The sequence below is a fragment of the Mauremys reevesii genome, unplaced genomic scaffold (genome assembly GCF_016161935.1).
Source record: "Mauremys reevesii isolate NIE-2019 unplaced genomic scaffold, ASM1616193v1 Contig61, whole genome shotgun sequence".
In the NCBI taxonomy this organism is placed as follows: Eukaryota; Metazoa; Chordata; order Testudines; family Geoemydidae; genus Mauremys; species Mauremys reevesii.
In genome coordinates this window covers 204,017-220,162 of record NW_024100875.1, presented here as the reverse complement: position 1 = coordinate 220,162, position 16,146 = coordinate 204,017, and the positions used below count along the sequence as shown (strand labels likewise).

General features: G+C 46.6%; 1 protein-coding gene across 1 annotated transcript in view; it reads right to left on the bottom strand.

The window, feature by feature from the left end:
* Positions 1-5: 5 nt before the first annotated feature.
* Positions 6-16,146, bottom strand: part of LOC120394496 (mitogen-activated protein kinase kinase kinase 15-like) — a 156,967-nt gene continuing 140,826 nt past the window's right edge. The window contains 5 exon segments of the mRNA XM_039518722.1: positions 6-650; positions 1,326-1,402; positions 1,499-1,596; positions 1,891-2,003; positions 11,819-12,032. Coding sequence (XP_039374656.1) covers positions 569-650; positions 1,326-1,402; positions 1,499-1,596; positions 1,891-2,003; positions 11,819-12,032 — 584 coding nt within the window. The 3' untranslated portion in view covers positions 6-568.

The following is a 16,146-nucleotide window of genomic DNA, read 5'->3' as shown; positions in this document are numbered from 1 at the left end:
AGTCGCAGAGAGCAAACATTTCAATATTTAATATAAAAAAATTATCCAGAAGTTCTAGGTGCCCTTGTAAGCACATACATTTCCCCATCTTATATACATTTGGCTGATACTTGTTAATCAGTGCACATGATAGCAGAACTGTACAACACATTCTAAAAAATCTAATGTATCTAAAATTAGAATGCATTTTAAATGCAAGACTATTCAACAAATAGACTGCTCTAGGTATACGGCATGTGTTTTATTAAAAACAGTAAGCTGTTTTCTTCAGCTGCAGTTTGTATTTACATTGACAGATGCATTACATAAATAATACAAATTATTTGTAAAAATTAAGTGCAAGATTGGCGAGGGGTCTTACAGTTTCAACATCTAGTATCTAATGGGCAAAAAATCACAAACACCCTCTTAAAGAAAGCTGTGCTTATGTCCACTGTGCATTACATTTTGAAGTTACATTGATAAACAGGCCACTTATCTGTGCAAAATTGCAGAACAAATATACAACAATCTAATAATTTAAGGATTACTTGGAATGTGTTTTCTGCACCTCAACGGTGAGAAAGAATTAACTGTTGGTTTCTGAGGGCTTATTGGCCATTTTTCTGTGGTTTAATATTGCATTCCAAATTCTGCAGAGAAGACCACCACTATAAAGATGAAATGAAAATAGGGAACAACATTGAATTAGAAACTATATTTAAAATTCCAAAACATTATGCCAATAATAATTACACTCTTGGAAAGGGTTGGAGAATTTTAAGTGCCTGTGTGTGTGTGTGCTCTCTCCTAGGGAACAGGAAATTCCAAGTAGTGATAGTGGGGACAGCTGGCCAAAGCAAGCTGGGGATAATAATTTTCATCTATCACTAAATATATCGAAGGCTGTAAATAGTTTGTGCATAATTACCAAAAATTTACTCTTCCTCAGCTAGTAAGGAATTCAATCAATGTGAACTTTCTAGAATGACAACATAGACAAGCCACCCATAATGGCCCTCATGTCAAAGAAAGGAAGACTATGTAAAGAAAACTTCACTTAGGATGCCACACACTTAATGTTAACTTGCCCCAGTGATCCTGCATGTAAATGTCCCTTGCACCATAGGTCTTAACACCTACATGTTTAAATATTCTTTCAAGTTTACTATAATAGCAAGAACCCTTTGTGCAATGAAGCTGTGAGAGCTTATTTAATAGAAAATTAAACTCATTTTTTGATAAGGACCACTACAGTGATCCTTGACATCTTTATGTTAAGACCAATAGAATGGCAAGCAGGTACTTTGGCAAACATTTCTGGCAGTATTCAAATATTGCCTTACCGTAGTCTAAGGTATCTCAAGTCATCCTTAGTGATATCATTAAGGACATCATTTAGTGTGTAATCCTCTTCAGTAAACTGAAAGACAGAGTTGTTCCTAAATTAAGTATTGTTAATACTAGTTTGGTTTCAATAAAATAACATAAAACAGAGTGTTAATTTTTGTTTTTTTACCCTCTCAATGGCATCGGAGTCAGCTCCTTGTTGTCTTAACCAGTCTAGGAGCTCCAGGTCTACATTCTGTACAGCAGCTCCTGGAGGCCTTCGAAATTCTGTAACAATTTAAATATGTAGGTTGACAGGTCAACGACATGTAGAATTGTACAGCTGTATCGGTATTTTCTAGGGCAAAAATAGTTAGCCGCAGCAACCTGATGCTTTCCTCACATAGAGGGTAACCTATGTTTTGTGGACCACAGATTTCCTCTTAGACTATTCCAAGCCCAAAAATACAATAATGCAAAATTATTTAGCAAGTCCCATTTAATAAGCTGATTCAAACAGAGGTTTTGGTAAGCATTTGGAACTGAGTGCATAACTATCTATAGAAATAAAACCCCTCCTACCTGCAGGCTTGGACTGTAACTGAAGCAGGTGAAACTCTTGGGTTTTCTGCTCTAGAGTTTGCTGTAAGAGGGTTTGATACTCTCTCTCCTTCTGAATCAAGACTTCCAAAAGCCTGTCAAACATGACCAAAGCCAGAGACAGTGAAGTTGAGAATAAAATCTGTATTCGTATTAAATGTCCCAAAGAATATCTTGAGTACTTTAAAAAAATAAGAGATGTTAAATACCAGTATTTACCCAAGAGCTATATGTACACATTTCTGAGTTAATTCTCCTTCCAAATGAGTACTTTCTCCTACACAAACAGCCAAACAAAATCCAGTCTAATTCCTAACCCAGAGTTGAAATCCTTTCCTGTAACCATACAAATAGAGGAACTGTAGTCAAATATTCTAGGAACTGTTTTCCTTTTAACTAATTAAGTAATTTTGGTTTGACATTTAGAGTCTCTGAAAACTAGGATAAAAGTGGCTTTGAGAGATTTATCCTGTCTAACAAATGTTTCGTAAGCTCTTCAGTGCAGAGTGTGAGTGGAAAAGGATGTTTCAGGTTGACAAGTGTCAAATCATTTTTTCTCCAATATTACTAAAATTTATAGTTTAGAGAAACAAGAAAGGCTAGGACAAATTTTAATGATGTGCCAAAGCAGCAATGGTCCTCCCACTATTTTAATCGCATGGGGCTTTTTGCTAGGCCTTAGGGGACACCAAAATTATAAACAAGCAAAATCACAATTATTGACTTTACTAATAAAATTAAAACTAAATAGTCAAGCAATAACTGTTACTTCAGTTACAGTCTTTTCATATATGGAGAATAAACAAGATTACACCTTTAAGAGTGGGCCTGCCTCTCATAGGGGAGTTCTTCTCTTGCTAAATTAAGACCAAAGTACATTATTCCCCGAATTAGTATTGAGTCCAGCCTCAATGTAAAACAGCTTCTAGAAGGGCAAACGAACTTCAAGAGTGAATCCTGTTTGCGCATCTATAAATTGTTTTATGATATACCAAAGGTAAGTGATCAGAGGCTAAGTCTTATGCAAAGACAGTATTTAAATCAGTTACTCAAAAGAAGCCATTCACGGAGCTGTCCTGAGACAGACAAAATAATCCAGAATCTTAAACCCAAAGCCTTCCCAGCAAATACCCTTTCCAATACTCGCAGGCAGTTATAGGAAATCCCACCCCTTAAACATCCCAGTTTTTTGCTGTTTGCCAAAGTTTATGGCTCTGTAGGAATGCATAACAATCTTGTTTTTAACAAGAGAAGCTGTTAATACCCTAAATTACAACTGCAGTCCAATATTCTGAAAGTCACTGCAGGAAAAATTTAAATTCTTTGGTAAATTGCATCTCACTCATGCTGAACTGGAAGGTTGCTGCATCTGAATGCTGTTCTGTGGCTTCTTTTTTGTTAGCTGTCCAATTGCTTGCTTGCAGAAGTGTCAAACAGGCTGAGTGTGGGGAGTGTGCTTCTGAGAGTTGCCTGCTGAGGTTGACACACATGAGCATAGGGCTACTGGTTGCTCAGCACAGCAAGATTTTATATTCTTTCCATAGTCTTACTGAAGGAGGAAAACATCCCTCTTTGACTGGATTAAAAAATTAGCTGCTGTCATCCTTTCACTGACTCAGTGCCTTCATGGATTGGCTATAGCAACATCTTCAGCTCCTGAATATGCACTCTGCTACTGTCTGTGCATCAGGGTGGTAATTTTTCTTCCATTCATTGACTATATTGACTTTAAAGATGCTCTGAGAACTTCTAACACAGTTGAAACTTTTTTTTTTTACATATCCCTTGAATTCCTTTGGGGGGTTTAATAATTGAGATTCTACTGCAAATGGGTCCAAATACCCTTTTGTCATATGTAAAGGTCTTACAGCTCAATAGTCTTTTTAAACTTCACCGTCCTGAAAATTAAATAGCCATTCAAGAAGGCACTGGAGAAGTGACTCTTGGTAAGTAATTTGCCCAAGCAGTGCCAGATGACTAGTTCCACACATTAATATAAATAATTCTCTACTAAAGTGACTTCTTACTTTAGTAACCAGTTAAAGTATCAAATGATCTAGCTATAAAATCTATTCACACAACATTTGCAAATACATAAGGCGCTTAATCATCACTAAGTATTTGTTGGGGTTTTAAAACAAAGGTGTTTTCATGGGTGAGAAGGCCCATATGTATGGCTCCTGATAACAGTGCAGCCCTGAATATTCCTACAAAAAGTCTTTTGCTTTAGACAAAACTCAGCCTTGTCTCACATACTAGAGAGCTGCACTTGGGTCTTTGAACAGACAGTTTTGCTGGTCTACTGGCCCTTTTGATCAAAATGGTCTTAGATTTAAGATTGACAATTTGCAGTACATGTTCAACTTGCAATTTAAAAACCACTTACTAAATATTGTATACAAAGAACAAATCAAACTACTGCATTATATATACATTTCATAACAGCATAAGAAAAATATGAAAAGTTAAAGGAAGACTGAAATGATAAAAGCTGTATCTCAGAAGCTGTATAAATATACGTGGAAGTTTTGATAGGGGGTGGGGGTTATTTTATTATTATTTTTTTGTACATGTTAGGAGTCTGTGCTGTGGACAAATCAGACTTTCTAGGGCTTTCTTAAAATTCAGTCAAGGCGAAGGCAAGTTTGTAATCACCCAACAGCTCAAGTACTTATTGAGTGACTGTCCACATGCATTCCACTTCTAATGTGCATGGACCTCATAGACAAGAGACTGGAATAGTTTTGAATAGCAGTGTCTGCTGGCACCAAGCCTGTGCCCTGCATGCCCTCTGGCACTCATAAAGGGCAAGGTAGCCGTAACTGCACACTCCCAAAAAAACTGCAAGGCAAAAGCACGGCAGCTCCACACCTCCCCACTCCCCCAACAATCTCTTCTCCCCACCCCTTGGCTATGTCGGAGGCAGGAAGCCGGAGCCAGGCCATGCGTGGCAGCTGCTTCTCTAGCTGGTGTCATGGCGCAGTTAGCAGCAACTGTAGTGTTCCTTCCTCTCCTGCTGATGCCCCAGCTTGAAGCTGCTCCCAGCCCCCTTTGCTCCCACAGAGGCAGCCGGTGGCGCTGCACCACCCCCATCCCAGACCCAGCGCCATGGCTGGCAAGGCCCTCCACGAACAGGGACTGCAGGGGAGTTCGCCCAGCACACAGCCCTACCACCTCCCTACACCCTGAGCTAACCCTCCGCCCGCATGCAGCCCCTAGCCACCCCTCTTCCTTCACCCCGAGCAACTGCCCTGCCTGCACACAGCCCCTAGCTGCCCCCCACCCTGCACTCATAGCCACCCGCTCCCTGCACCCTATGCTGTTTTCAAACATTTTGAGCTAAGCCACCCACTTTGGAGTTATAATTTTTGGTTGCACCCCCCCCCAACCCAGACAGTCAGGTGGCCTGTTGAGGTGAGTCAGGGGGTGGAGGTGGCACTCATTCCCTGGACCCCACCATGCAGAGGTGGCTCACATCCTGCTGGCTCTGCCCCCTCATCCCCCGGCCTAATTAGAAGTCAAACTATACCTATGCCTAAAGCCCCTGGCATTTTTATAGCACATCTGGGGGGGGGGGGGGGGTCAGAAAAAGGTTGAGAACACCTACACTATGTCATTTATCTTCTAGCTGGTTATAGTTAGTTTAGGCTCATTATTTCTCTGCTCCCAAAAAAGAAAGGGGGATGGCACCTCAACCTCTGACAACTCAAGTTCATCCATTGATTCAAGTTCAGGATGGTAACCCTAGTGTGCATAATCCCCATGCTGGCTCCTCAGGACAAGCTCTTGGCTTGCAAGACCAACAGTCATGGTGCAGTCTACCTGGCTCGCAGAAAAGATGTCAGGTTTCTCATGGGGAAGTCTTATTGCCAAAGGCTCACTACCTTTGGCCTCATGACCGAATGCCTGGCTACACATCTGAGAGGGCATGGAATTAAAGTCGACCCCGGATTGGCTGCTTTGAGGTCAGTCATCGCTGCATGTGAATGATTTGCCACAGCATGCCTCAGCCTCAACAGACCAAAGTCTACTTTCATCCCTGTCAGCATAGAATTCATGGGGGCTGTACTGGACACCTTACTGGCAAAGGCCTATCTGCCCTGGCACAGCTTTCTCGCCTTTCACAACCTTGTCAACCAGCATCCATCTCAGCTGAGAGCATCGGCCCACAACCTGTTTGATATGCCTCTCATGCCATGTGACACAGTTTGCCAGAGTTTCCCTGCCCTGCATGCAAAGATGATTGAAATAATCCCCTGGCAGGGTGGTAGCTCAGGGTGCGGGGGGGGGGGGTGGCAGGGGCTGTGTTTGGGCAGGGTGGTAGCTCAGGGTGCTGGCAGGGGGGTAGCTAGGGGCTGTGTACTGGCAGGATGGTAGCTCAAGTTGCAGAGAGAGGTGTACTGGGGCTGTGTGCTGGCGCAGGGGGTGGCTGGGGCTGTGTGTGGGCAGGACGGTAGCTCGGTGCAGGCAGAGGGTAGCTAGGGGCTGTGTGCAGGAAGCGGGGTAGCTCAGGCTACAAGCAGGGGGGTAGCTCAGAGTGCAGGGAGAGGGGTACTAGGGGCTGTGTGCTGGCAGGGGGTAGCTCAGGGTGCAGGGGGTGGCTGGGGCTGTGTTGGGCAGGGCCGTAGCTCAGGCTGCAGGCAGGGGGGTAGCTCAGGGTGCAGGGAGAGGGGTACTAGGGGCTGTGTGCTGGGAGGACGCCCCTGTGGTCCCTGGTCCCAGAGGATGGCTTTAACTGCACTCCAGTTTCTTCTGCCTGCCAGGGGCTGAGATACAGAACACGTGTAATGTTTACATCTCTGTACAGTGTGTCATGTTAAAGGTCATGACACGCTGTACAGAGGTCACAATTCCCCAAGGGGTCCTCTCATATGATTGGTTGGAAGACCCTCTACATGTCTCCAGCAGTGTCCTGCTCCACACCTCTCTCCAGCACAACACTAGTGCCAGACTTGTCCATAGTAGAATGGGGACTGCATCTAGGCCATCAGACCCAATGCCTCTGCTGCCCCCAGGAGGCCAATATTCACTTAAATATCCTGGAATTGTGAGCCATGTGGCTAGTGTTCCTGATGCTTCAAGGTGTCACAGTATTAGCTGGACAGAACAGTCATTTAAGAATGTTCCTATCATTTGCTCACAGAACGAGGCAGGGTTAACCTATCTCCACCTAAAAACTGTCAAAATGGGTCTCTGACTGCATTAGGGCATGCTATGTGGTGGTACATTGAGGCGCAGTAGGGTACCGTATTTTTCCGTGTATAAGACGCTCCCGTGTATAAGACGCCCCCCACTTTTCTAACCCAAAATTCAGAAATCAATATTTTAAACACAGAACACATTTTTATTTAGTACGGTAATTAGGCAACATTTATATACCAGTACTATGATATTATGCATCACACTTAGCTTTAAGCAAATCACTTTATTCAACCTCTATTGCATCACTGCTTCTTCTTCATCACTATTAGTTTCAAACATATCAGTTTCTTCAACTTCTATTGCATCACTGCTGTCTACTGAGTCACTGTCTATATATATGAGATCATCCTCAGTTCCATCCATGGCATTGCTGATTCCACATTTCTTGAAGGACTTCACAATCACCTTTTGTCTGACGCCATACCATGAGTTTAGAACCCAATTGCTAACCTCAGTAATGGTTGGTTTTTTCACTCTTCCTGTCGGTGTCAAGTTACCACCTGCTTTTTGAATCCATCTACTCCATTCTTCTCTCATCAGGGCTTTAAATGGCTTGTTGATTGAAACATCTAGTGGCTGTAGCTGACCTGTAAGTCCACCAGGAATAACTGCTAGCTGTGTTCGCAAATCCGATGCAACCCTTTTTGTCTTTTCTGTTAAATGTGCTCGGAACTGATCAAAGACAAGTAGAGCTGGCTTCTTTAAAAGCCCTCCAGGTCTTCTGGCCCAAACCTTTGCAAACCAAATGGCCATAATGTCTTCATTCATCCATCCCTTCTCCTGAACTTGCACAATAATGCCAGGTGGTACGGTCTCTTTAGGATATGTTTTCCTCTTAAAAATAAGCATAGGAGGCAGTTTAGTACCATCTGCACAGCATGAAAGCACAGCAGTATAGTGTGTCTTTTCATGGCCACTTGTTTTGATTGCCACTGTTTTGATTCCTTTCACATCAACAGTTCTGTTGGAAGGCACATCAAAATTGAGAGGCACCTCATCCATGTTTCCAATCTGACTTGGTTCAAAATCATATTTTTTCCGAAGTTGTATGACATAGGAGTGAAACTGTTGGATTTTATCCTCATAAACTGGTGGCATTTTCTGTGCTAACTTTGTTCGTGCTCGCATGGCCAACCCTTCTCTCCTCATGAAATTGAAGCACCATTTTGCCTTTCCTGTAAAATCAACAATCTTCATTTCACTTGCAAACAGTCTTGCCTGATATTGAATAAGCTTGGTTGACACACAGAAGCCACTCTGGCGCTGCTCCATAATCCAAGTCTTAAGCCTCTGCTCCAAGTTTGGCCATTTTGCTGGTTTTCCTCTTAAGGCCTTCTTCTTTTTTGGCATCTTAAGAAGTTGTTCTTCCTGTTTTCTCCACTGTCTGATCATACACTCAGTGGGAGGAGGTCCAAACTGTCTCTCTGCAGCTCTATTTCCATGCTCTTTTGCATAACTGATTACATTCAGTTTGAATTTTGTAGAGTAAGACATTCGCTTCTTTATTTTTTTATTTTCCAACATCTTTATGGGCTCAGAATGCTCTGACATTACTGGTCCCTGTCGCATCTGCGCACTGCCTGCGCACTCCACCTCCAATGAGATGTGTTCTAATTGGTTTGTTCAGCATTAGCTGACCTCAGTTACATAAGGCTCCTGATTGGAGGAAGCCTGTTTGCTGAGACAAGCTACCAGTTTCCCGCCTGATTGGAGGTTAGTGATTGGCAGGGCCAGCTCCAGGCACCAGCTGAGCAAGCTGGTGCTTGGGGCAGCATCTTCTATGGGGTGGCATTCCGCCCAATCCTAAGGCAGCAAGGCAATTTTTTTGTTTTTGGTTTGCCACTCAGGCAGTGCTGCAGGTGTCCCCCCCCCCCCGACTTTGGCGCTCAGGCCCAGGAAGAGGACGCCAAGGTAGGGGTAGAGGGAACGAGGAGGGCCGGGCGCCCCGGCCGCCTGGCCCGCGTCCCCAGCCAGCTGACTCCTGCCCTGGAAGCCGCCCGCGTCCCCGGCTGCCCGGCCCGCGTCCCCAGCCAGCCGACTCCTGCCCTGGCAGCCGCCGCATCCCGGCCGCCCGGCCCGCGTCCCCAGCCAGCCGACTACTGCTCTGGCAGCCGCCGCGTCCCCAGCCAGCCGACTACTGCTCTGGCAGCCGCCGGCGTCCCGGCCGCCCGGCCCGCGTCCCCAGCCAGCCGACTCCTGCCCTGGCAGCCACCGCGTCCCTGGCGCCCGGCCCGCGACTCCTGCTCCGCGTCCTGGCCGCCCAGCTCCGGGTCCCCGGTCCCGCTATGCCGGCCGCCCGGCCCCGCGTCACCAGCCCGCCGCGGCCGCCCATCCCGCCGCGGCCCCGCTTCGCGGCCGCCCGCCCGCCCGGCCCCGCTTTGCCGCGGCCGCCCGCTCGCCGCCCGCCCGGCCCCGCTGCCGGCCAGCCGCCCGCTTGCCGCCCGCCCGGCCCGCTTTGCCGGCGGCTGCAGCCCGCCCGGCCCGCTTTGCGGCGGCCGCCCGCTCGCCGCCCGCCCGGCCCCGCTGCGGCGGCCGCCGCTTCGCCGCCCGCCCGGCCCCGCTTTGCGGCGGCCGCCCGCTCGCCGCCCGCCCGGCCCCCGCTTTGCCGGCGGCTGCAGCCGCCCGGCCCCGCTTTGCCGGCGGCTGCAGCCCGCCCGGCCCGCTGCCAGCCGGCCGCCGCTCGCCGCCCGCCCGGCCCCAGCTTCCCGGCCGCCGCCCGGCCCGCTTTGCCGGGCGGCTGCAGCCCGCCCGGCCCCGCTTTGCCGGCCAGCCGCCCGCTCGCCACCCGCCTGGCCCCACTTTGCCGGCCGGCTGCAGCCCGCCCGGCCCCGCTGCCAGCCGGCCGCCCGCTCGCCGCCCGCCCGGCCCCAGCTTCCCCGGCCGCCCGCCCGGCCCCGCCGCCCGGCGGCCGCTCGCCGCCCGCCCGGCCCCGCTTTGCCAGCCCGCCCGCTTACCCGGTCCCGCTTCTTTGGCTGCCCGGCTCGGTCCCGTCCACGGCTGCGGGCCCGCTTCCCGGTCCCGCGGATCCAGCCACGTGCAGGCAGCCGGTAAGGGGGCAGGGAGGGTGTTGGAGAGGGCAGGGAGTTCAGGGGTGGGGGGGTGGATAGGGGTTGTGGGGGTCAGAAGGCAGGGAACAAAGGGCTTACTTCCCGTGTATAAGACTACCCTCTATTTTTAGTCTAAGGATTTTAGAAAAAAGTGTAGTCTTATACACGGAAAAATACGGTACATTTGCACCCATTCCATCAGAGCTTGGGCAGCTTCTGCAACTTCCCTGAAAGGCATCCTAATCATCGAAACCTTCAGCGTAGCTACCTGGAATTCAGTTCACACTGTCACCCCACACTGTTTGCTGGTGGACAGCTCCAGCTCTGACACTCATTTCAGCAGAGCTGTCCTGCAGTCATTATTCCAGTAAACTCAGAGCGTCTGCCTCAAGCAGTAACTCAAGTCCTGGAGAGGCACTGGCAGTGATATCCATGCGGGCAATCACTCGAAGAAGAAAGGTTACTTATCCTACAAAAACTGATTCCTCAGAATGTGTTGTCTGCATGCATTGCATGGCCCACCCTCTTTCCCAGCTACTGTACAAGCCTTGCCCCCACTGGATTCAGCATTAGCGAAGCAACTGGAAAGCAGGGGCAGCTGTCCCAATTCTTTATACACTCCGTTACGAAGCACCAGAGGACACATGCATGGCCTCACTGGACGTTGCTCCTCAAAGAGTCCAATCTACCGCTACACCTGAAGTGGAACAAACATGGACAACACATCTTAAAGAACCACAGCGCTTTACTGTACAAAACCATAGTTACCCGGTATAATGGGGTAAAGAACCGTTCTTTCATTAATAAGAATTTTTACATCAATATTGAGTTTTCTCTGCCATGAAGGACTGTCTTCCCTTTATGTTTGCACAGCACCTACCCTACAAGGCCCCAATCCTGACTGATTATTTTTATCATGATGGTGCCCAGAGATCCTAAAGTTTTAGTAATTCAACAAATCAGTGCATTCCTTATTTTACTGTGTAGTCCCATATTAAGCCTGTGTTGACAGAGCTGCAGCTTTTACAATATCATCTATTGACAAGAACTCCAGATTTTTCATTACTGGGGCGAAGGGGCTGATGTGAACCCTACTGTATAGGAATATATAAAACCTTCTGAGTGGTCTAATGCAGATTGTGTCTCCAGCACTGGGCATTACATCCTGAGTTCTTAGACCAATAATTGTCTGGAATTTTCTGACATGAAATTTAGACACCTGGTGAATGAGAACTTCTCATTTTAGTTGCCACTACTCCACAACAGTGGTGAGAAAACTGAAGTTCAGCTCACACTGGGAATCCTGTGCTTATATTTAATATCCAGTGTTTGGCACCCTTACTTGATACCCTTACAAATAAAAAGAGTGTGTCAATGCTTAGTGGGAAGCCAACATTTTTTCAGTGTACTTTCTGTGAATTGAAAGATCCTAAGCTGTGTTGTAAGATTTGGTGAAAGTTATACAAGTGCATATACATATATATTGCTGAGTACCTTTCTGAGACCACGAGGTGAAGTGCAAATTCTACTTTGACTAGAGGATACTGTGGTTGGATGAACATATGCCTATGAATAAACATTCTTTTTTGAGTGTGTTGTTTATTCTTGAAGGTTTTCTGAAGACCACATGAAAAAAAGCATAGTTCTACAAGAGAAGTTACCTGTTTGTCTCTTGTTTAAGTTTGGCTAGCTGAAGATTAAGATGTTGCTGCTGTGATTCATGTGACACCACAGAACTGAGTGTGCTCACTCCAGATGTGACAACTGGCTCCTCATTTCCATTTTGTTCCACTGGGAGGCAATCATCTTCTACTTCATCGGCATCTTTTTCCACTCCTTCAGTCTCTGAAGCTGGCTCAAAGTGAGCTTGAAGCTCTGCAAATCAATGAAGAAGTCAATTTAATACCACATACCCATGCTTTTTGGGGGGCAGTTAATGTGGGAAAACCACAGGAAAGCAACACTTTTTCTGGACATCTTATGGGTGGCATATTTCCTCTTTAACTGAAAAAAGCTGAGTAAAATAGTGATGAGATTTTATCCTGATGTTTTCCACATGGTATGTACTTTCCTACGGTGTTTAATAAGGGAGATACCAGTAGCTAGGAGTGAAATGTAACATTGGCAAATATTAACACATGATAGCATTAGTCTCTTACATTAATGGAACCACAGACTTTGTGGCACCATTTCCAAACAACAGCAATGGCAGTATTAGTGCATTCAAGCGTGGATAGGTCCCTGTTTGTATGGCGTTCACAATCTTACTTGTCTATAAAATCACAGGTGCACTGGTGATGTAGCAGAAGTAATAAATAGCATGGACAGGCAGTAAAGACTCAGGATTCTGTTTACATAATGGGGGAACAGAGTTGCTTTTAGAGGAAGAAGAATTCCAGAAAAGTCTGGTTACTTACTTTGTGCACTAACTGGCATTCTTCAAGATGTTCTGTTCCTATCTGTTTTCCTTCTGAACTGCACATGTGATCCACATGCCTGAGACTGGAAAATTTTCACTAGCAGTGTCCATTGGCTCATGCCTTCACCCTTCTCCTTCTGCTCCAAACCAAGGGTACAAGGGGTGATGTGGACTGACTGCCTCTCCAGTTCCTTATCCACAGCAAATAACCTCAGGAGAAGGATCTGAAGCAGAGGTGGGCAGTGGAATACACACAGGGACACATCTCAAAGAACTCCAGTTGCTGTACAAGGTAAGCAACCAGACTTTCTTCTTTGAATGATGGTCCCTATGTGTATTCCGTTCGAGGCGACTCACAAGCTGTACCCATTGAGGAGGAGGGTGTGAGGAACCCTGCTGTATCACAGACTGAAGGATACATCTGTAGAAGCTTGTACCAGGGCAAAGTGTCTCAAAGGTATGCACAGAGCCCCATGCTGCTGCTCTGCAGATCTCTAGAAGAGGGCCATCTCTACATGAAGTTACAGATGTACACTGGGCCCTGGTCAGGCATGCTCTCACACGTTGTGGGGAAGCGGTTTCTATCAACTCACAGCGATGCAGCCCAAAATCCATTTAGGAAGTCTCTGTGAGGAGATCGCCAAATGTATGAGGGGGGAAGCAAAGGAGACAAACAGTTTAGGAGATTTCCTGAAAGTAAAAGGAAATCTGTAGGTAAAAGGTCAAGGCTCAATGGACACTGTCCTCTCTGGTGGCATGGGGCTCTGGATAGAAGACAGGTAAGTAGATGACCTGAGTCAGATGGAATTATGAGATTACTTGTGGATTAAATTTAGAATGTAACCTCAGGGAAACTTTATCCTTATGGAAGGACATATAAAGTGGGTCAACCGCAAGGGCCCTCAGCTCACCTACTCTTCTGGCTGAGGTGGCCAACCAAATAGGCAACCTTCATAGACAGAGGAGTGACGGAACATGAGGCTAAAGGTTCAAAGGGAGAATTTGTTAATGCTGACTGGACTAGATTGAGGTCCCATGTCAGAGTAGATTTCAGTACTGGGGGAAAGGATCTGACAAGTCCCTTCAGAGACCTGACTATAGTCAGGTGGGTGAAGACTGAATATTTGTCCATTGGAGGGTGAAAGGCACTAATGGGCACCAAGTGCACTAGAGAACTCTGATATTTTCAGAAAGAGGTCGGTCGGTCATAATTGTAGGGAGTCTTGAAATTGATGCCATAAGGAGAATTTCTTCCATTTTGCTGCTTAGCATTTTCTGTTATTGCTGAGGATGGACTGTACAATCTCCAAGCATGCTCTCAGTTCATCATCCATCCAAATATCAGCGAAGGGAATGTCGCTTGAGTCCTTAAGGGTATATAATGGTTAGTCCGTCTTCTCAATGAATAGGTTATTTCCCTTGAAGGGCAGATCTTCCAAGGTTGATTGGGCTTCTTTGGAAATCTGGAGGATTGGAGTCACAAAGTCCATCTCATGACTACAGATGGTGCCATTGAGTGGGAGGCTGTATTTGCTCCCTCTACCAAAGCTTGGAGGGCAATTTACCTTCTTTTATGATCGTATGGAATTCAAGTCTGTGTTCTTGAGGCAGCCTGTTGACAAATTTAGAGAACGGATTATAATTTATAAACTCATACTTTGTCATTAAAGCCTAATAGTTTGCTATGCAGAACTGTAAACTTGTGGAAGGGAAGTTCTTTCTCCCAAAGAAGTCTAGACATTTGGCCTCCTTATTGTGGGTGTAGATCTGGGTTGATATTGCTTGTTCCTTTCAGTGACAGCTTGTACCACTAGAAGTTCAGAGTGGGATGCAAGAATAAGTATTCTGCTGCTTTAGATGGTATAAAATATTTCTATGTTTTTTTCAGAATACAGATGGCTGGAATATGCCAGACCATCTTGGCTAGTCCCTAATATAGCCTCATTGATTGGCAGTGCCACCTTACTAAGATCTGAACTTTGAAGGATATCCAAGTAATTTATGAGGGATAGCCTATGCTTCTTCCAGGGGGATATGAAGCATGTCTTTAGTTCTCCGTAGGAGATCTTGAAATTGCCTATAGCCATCAAGTGGTGAGGCTGGTGTGACTGCCTCATCTAGTGAGAACAATGATATCCCCACAGTGGCTAGTTGCTCTGCCTTGTTGAGCTTCTCTTGTTTCTCTTCCTCAGAGCATTCCTGAGTGGGTTGGGGTTCTTCCCAATGCAGGGGTACATGCCTCAACTTGCATTCTTGTCTGTCTGTATTCAGTATGTCCCATATAGGGTTCCCTGGGACCCCAATAAAGCCATTGAGATAGTTCATAGGGATAATGGGGTGGTCTCCAGGGAGAAGGGTATTACTGGTCCCAAGCCAGGTCCTGTGGGAGTGAGAAGGTGCCCATGAGATTTTAGAGTCTCTGCTGGAGCTGACTTCCTGTCTTGATAAGACTGGTAAGCTCTCTCCAATGATCCCAGGATTGTTGGAGGAGCACAAGGCCTCTGTGTCCATGGGCAGGGCTGTTAGAACCAGTGATGGTCTTACTATGCTTCCACTGGTAGATGGTACCAATGAGAGACGAAACAATGGTGTGAGGATAGAGTCAGTGATTCTGGGTCTGCAGGCTGTAAGATCCTCCAGAATAGCATATCTGATCACTGATGCTGGTGGGCTTCTGTCTCTTGGTGGCACTGGCAGTGCCAGTTTTGAGCAGACAGTGGTTCTCAGTACCAATGAATCCTTCTCCAGGCAAGTCAGCATTTGTGTAGGAGTTGTCCATTCACTCCTTTCGCTCGTTGGTACACAGAACGGTTCTGCTCCTTCAGTGGTTGATGGTCTCGGGGCACTTTTGCCTCTCGGGGCCATGGAGCTGGTACTGTGCTCCTTTGGTCCTCCTGACACACCTGTACTGGGGTGCAGAGTGTCACTCAGCATAGAGTGCATTGGCGAAGAAGTCCTCTCCTTAGAGGGGGATTTCTCACATACATCTTGTGAGAGTGTTTACTCTTACCCTTCTCATGTCTGTCCTGTTTGCTAGAGTCCTTACTTCTGTTCCCAGTGTGGACACAAACATGCTCTAAGACTGCTTCTCGGTGCCTCTGCCCAGTGTACGTGAGGTCTGATGGGCCATGGTTGGACTGTGGCCTCCCTGAGCGATCCATCAGCAATGTTTGAAGTCAGAACTCTCAGGATTGGTGGGTCGAGTGAGGGAAGGACTGACAGATCTTACACTTGGAGGGGACGTGAGATTCCCTGAGGCAATACAGACAAGTGTTGTGGTTGTTGCTGATCAGGAAGGCCCGGGGCAAAACCATAGAGATCTTGAAGCCTGGCATCTTGGACATGCTAGGAATCCCCTACATGGCTGTGTGAAGTGCAGCGGTACCCTCACACAATGGCTCCTAAAACTAACTAGCTCTGGAGGAAACTTATATAATAACAAACCATTTACAACTTTTTACACATAAACAAAGAACACTAGCTAAAGCTGTGGACAATGGAGGACCCCATCTCAGCCCACAGGTGATAGAATGGAACTAGAGAGGCAGTTGGTCTGCACCGGCCCTTATA